The sequence below is a fragment of the Borostomias antarcticus genome, assembly GCF_949987555.1.
Source record: "Borostomias antarcticus genome assembly, chromosome: 9".
In the NCBI taxonomy this organism is placed as follows: Eukaryota; Metazoa; Chordata; class Actinopteri; order Stomiiformes; family Stomiidae; genus Borostomias; species Borostomias antarcticus.
The window spans coordinates 28,063,854-28,068,853 of record NC_140242.1 but is presented as its reverse complement, the minus strand read 5'-3'; the positions used below and the strand labels follow the sequence as shown (position 1 = coordinate 28,068,853).

Here is a 5,000-nt window from a genome sequence, read left to right as displayed (position 1 = left end):
GCGGGTTACGCCCCCGGGGACAGGGTAGACACCCCCCCTCGCCGCCACTGGGAGGAGTCTGCGTTGGTGAGCACCGAGGCCCCGTCGACGGCCCTGAGGGCGAGCGACAGCCCCGCCCACCAGAGGAACGGCGGACGCCAGGATAGGCCGACGGCGGCGGCGGAGGAGGAGGAGCCACGGGCGCCGGGGGCCAGACAGCCCCACCCAGACCGTCTGAACACAGGTCCAGCACCGAGGGCCGCCAGGGGCCCCTACGTCCCCTATGCCGACCGCAGTGACGTAGATAGCGAGTGTGACGCGGCGAAGAGCCGGGTGACCGGGGGTCACGCTGGCGACGGTCGCGGGGAGGCGGAGGGGGGGGTTTGGTCAGCACGGGGGGTTAACAGTGTTTTTCACCCCCAGCAAGAGCTCTGGCTGGGTAGGATTAGAGGCAGGGAGGCCCCCCACACCTCCCCCAGACCTCCCCTCAGTCCGAGCCTGGAGGCCGACGATGAGGAGCTGGCGAGGGGGGCGGAGCCACGCAGTAGGAGCCCCATGGCTCTCCGCCGCGCGGCGGGCCCTAAGAGTGCCGCCCCCGGCCCCGTGGAGACGAGCGCCTTCCGTAGGACGGGCTCGCTCGGCCGCGCCCACGCCGAGCTGAACGGCCACGGCTCCGCCCCCCCACCGCCTCGCTGGGACGACAGGGGCCAGAGCTTCAGCGCCCGGGGGGGGGCGTGGCCTCGAGGTGAGGGGGCGACCCATGCCGGCGGCGGCGGCGGCTACTCCCCTATCGTAAGCCGCGCCCCCCACCTCCAGAAGCTACACGACGCGCGTAGCTGCCCCGACGGCGAGCCCTTAGTCCCCGCCCAGGCCGCCGCCCCTACGCCGTCCCGCGAGCCCCGCCCCCTCCTCTCTCGGGCGGAGCGCATGGCGTCTCTGGAGCGCCGCATGCTGGCCAACGGCCTCTCGGCACCCGGCCAGCCCCGGCTCAGCCTCTGCCACAAGCGGTCGGGGGCGGCGAGCGGCGCCGACCACGTGGGCGCCGTCCAGATGTCCGACGGCTCCGCCAGCAGCAGCGGCTCGGAGACCAGCGACTCGGAGACGGAGGCCGCCGCCGGCAGCTACGTCAGTTACCGGCTGACCGACGACAGCCCGGTGGCGTGCGACCCCGACCCCGCCCCCGACCCCGCCCCCGCAATGCACAGGAGCGCCTTCTCCTTCGGCAGCCTCCAGCTGGACGAGGAGGAGGAGGAGGATGGCTTCCTGGGGATGAGTGACGATGATGGGACTCGGGTGTACAGCTGCTAGGGCCCGGGGGGGCGGGGTCTTAGGTCACTACGCGGGGTAACTGAGGTGGTCCCGTGGGGGGGACACGGGCGTCACGGTTGGCGTCACGGTGGGGGGGGGTTGAGGGGCCGGGTGTCAGTTGGGTGAACCGGACTTTCGTACGCCAGGTCCTCCATGAGCTCTGCTGTGACTGAGATGTGCTCCAGCATGAGCCCTCTCTGGTCTCTCTCTGTCTCTCTCTGTCTGTTCTCTCTCTCTCTCTCTCTCTCTCTCTCTCTCTCTCTCTCTCTCTCTCTCTCTCTCTCTCTCTCTGAGTCTCTTTCTCCCACTGGGTTCTTCTGCCCTTTTAGAAAAGAGAGGGGTGGAGGGAGGAAGCGGACTTCTCTCCTCCGTACGGTCTGAACTGACCCCCGAGGGCCTCCGTATTTCCCGCTCCAACTGCTCCGATCGCGCCTCTCTGCCCACCGGCCGGTTCCAGACAGACCTCCCAGGGCCAAACCCTCTAAACGAACGCCGTAGAGCAGCGGCACGGAGGGGAAGAAGGCAGGAGAGGGTTAGAACGTTACTAACAGTCTGTAGAACGTTACTAACAGTCTGTGCCGACGTGTCGAGAGAGAGGCCAGGGAGGGGATCTTTACTTTGTGGAGTTGCACATTCATTTCGTTACTTACCTGCGAGTGCGCCGGATTCGCTCAAAATGGAGTCTCTGGTCACATGTGACAGCTGGACAGACGGCCGGGGACGTCCACGCTCGTTCAAATGCCTTCATGTGTCTTCCTGTAGGAAACGGACGTCCATTTGACGTCCTCAGAATAGTGTGACAGTGTCGTACTGTGTGTCATGCACCTGTTCTAGTAGACGCTTGTGACGGATAGTTGTTGAATGGACCCGCAGGTCGCCGAGGTCACTAGGGCCCTTCCCTGTATCATTCCATTGGCTGTCATATGGTGTCCCTGGTTGTTTTGATCTGATATTTATGGAGTTACTTATCATGTCGGCTCTGTGCGTTGTTTATACTGTACGTGTTGTACCTGGCTTGTGTCCATAGTGAGTAGCAGTCGAAGGTTTCCGTGTTGGTCTGCATGTGTTGGTCTACATGTGTTGGGTTCAGAGAGGCCTCCCCTGTCTGCAGTGTGATCCGACCTCAACGTTCAATCAATCAATCAAAGTTTTATTTGTATAGCACATTTCATACCCAGAGGCAACACAATGCGCTTTAACGTTGGATTGATAATCAATGGCGCTCATGCTAACAGTCACCCCCTGGTCTTTACCACGGACTGAGGTCCAGCTACAACTGTCTGGTCAGCGCAGATACAGAACAGGCCGCAGTATCACTTAACCCAACAAAATGGCGGAAGAAGAAACTGTTGGTGGTGATCTAACTGCATAGAGGTGTGATATTCACAAGCAGAAGCGAGGCACAGTGGAAACTATTTGATTAGATATGATTGTTTGAGAGAGGGAGACGGCTGGTATCTCTGGCCGGTATCTCTGCCGTACACGGCTCTGGCTCCCATCACTCGTCCACCTCAGACGTCTCTCTCCCTGCAAACGCCAGGGTTTGCCGCTACTTCCTGCTTTGACCTTTCCCCTGACGCTGCAAACAAAATGACTCTGCACTTTATCTTCCTGATTGTGTTTGTTCTCCCTGGGCGCCCCAATTTACTTTTGCTTCATTCTTCATTGTCATGCGTTTGTTTTTCTTTGCTGTGTGTTATTTTGACGGACTGTCCAATGCTTTTTTTCCCCCTCAAATTCCCTCGTCCAATGTAAGCGCTGATTCTGTCCTGTCAGCATGCCCTTAATGGAGGTGAAGTCTCCCCCTGTCTCTGTTACCCTGCTCTGGAGGCATGTACCCCTGCTGCTGTTCTGACCCTGGGTTCCACTGTTCTGTCCCTGGGTTCCACTGTTCTGTCCCTGGGTTCCACTGTTCTGACCCTGGGTTCCACTGTTCGGTCCCTGGGTTCCACTGTTCTGACCCTGGGTTCCATTGTTCGGTCCCTGGGTTCCACTGTTCTGACCCTGGGTGCCATTGTTCGGTCCCTGGGTTCCACTGTTCTGACCCTGGGTTCCACTGTTCGGTCCCTGGGTTCCACTGTTCGGTCCCTGGGTTCCACTGTTCTGTCCCTGGGTTCCACTGTTCTGTCCCTGGGTTCCACTGTTCGGTCCCTGGGTTCCACTGTTCTGACCCTGGGTTCCACTGTTCGGTCCCTGGGTTCCACTGTTCTGTCCCGCCATGTGTGAGGAGGAAGAGGGGTTCCACCGGGTTCCCTTTGCTGCAGTGATCCTGGTAACCGTGGAGATAGGACATACAGAGGACTAGACTAGGACAGGAGTTAGGACAGAGGACTAGACTAGGACAGGAGTTAGGACAGAGGACTAGACTAGGACAGGAGTTAGGACAGAGGACTAGACTAGGACAGGAGTTAGGACAGAGGACTAGACTAGGACAGGAGTTAGGACAGAGGACTAGACTAGGACAGGAGTTAGGACAGAGGACTAGACTAGGACAGGAGTTAGGACAGAGGTCTAGACTAGGACAGGAGTTAGGACATACAGAGGACTAGACTAGGACAGGAGTTAGGACAGAGGACTAGACTAGGACAGGAGTAAGGACAGAGGACTAGACTAGGACAGGAGTTAGGACAGAGGACTAGACTAGGACAGGAGTTAGGACAGAGGACTAGACTAGGACAGGAGTTAGGACAGAGGACTAGACTAGGACAGGAGTTAGGACATAGTCCTAGAGGACTAGGACTTCAGCTTTCCCATGACAGGAACTTGAGAATACGCAGGAAAGTATGAGCAGGATTCAGTATGTGCCGCCTGTGTGTGTGTGCGTGTGTGTGTGTGCATGCGTGTGTGTGTGTGCGTGTGTGCGTGTGTGTGCGTGTGTGTGCGTGTGTGTGTGTGTGTGAAAGGCGGTTTAAGGGCAACCCCTGAAAACTCCAAGTCTCTGAGCTCATCCATCACTGTCATTGGCTGCTGTGGCTCGTCCCCGAGACATTTCTAACCCCTGTGGTTCACATATGTTTGTTATCTCAATTATTATGTGCTCCTCTGCTATTCCTCATCAACTATTCCCCAAATGAACACCAGTTAAAAATTATTCAGCTCTGTAGCGTTGAGCTGCCGAAAACGCACAAAACCTCCAGTCAGGTGTCCCTCCGAGTCTCTCTGGGACGGCCTGAGGTAAAAACACTTGATTTTGCGAACGTAAATCACATGAAAATATGTCTGATCCGTCATACAATCCTGTAAGGCCGTTCCGTGTCGGCGTGCGAGCCTTGACCTCACATCTAGTGGGTATGCTTGTGTGTGTGTCAACTGCTGGCGTTTGCTATTTTCTGGTCTCACTGCTTGTCTGTTCAGGTTAACCCAGAGCTCGGGCATGTGTGTGTTATGGTTCTGCTTTCCGGCCCTGGCTGTCCAGGTAGCTGTACCCCCTCCTCACACTTTTAATCAGGCGATATCAGAATCATACTGTTGATAACAGTACAGTAGACTTCTGAGGCTAGATACTTGTTTGCACTGTAATACCGTATCTACAGGTATCGATGAGCCAGGACCAGAACCGGTCATTCAAAGACATTTAGCTGTCCCTCCCCCTTTCTCTCTCTCCCTTTCTCCCCCACTCCCACTGACATGAACTTCATGATACATTCTGACCCCCGCTGGGCTCTGCTACTGTTCTCAACATCCTGGCACCTTCCTGAGGGACTCCTACTCAT

The 5,000-nt window shown here is 57.5% G+C and overlaps 1 protein-coding gene across 1 annotated transcript in view; it reads left to right on the top strand.

Moving 5' to 3' along the window:
* LOC311313080 (FERM, ARHGEF and pleckstrin domain-containing protein 1-like) overlaps positions 1 to 5,000 on the top strand; it is a gene marked incomplete at its 3' end in the record, with an annotated part of 88,574 nt that overhangs the window by 64,888 nt on the left and 18,686 nt on the right. The window contains exon 13 of the mRNA XM_084443116.1: positions 1 to 223. This exon is cut by the window's left edge and continues 3 nt beyond it. Coding sequence (XP_084299242.1) covers positions 1 to 223 — 223 coding nt within the window. The remainder of the gene's footprint in view (positions 224 to 5,000) is intronic.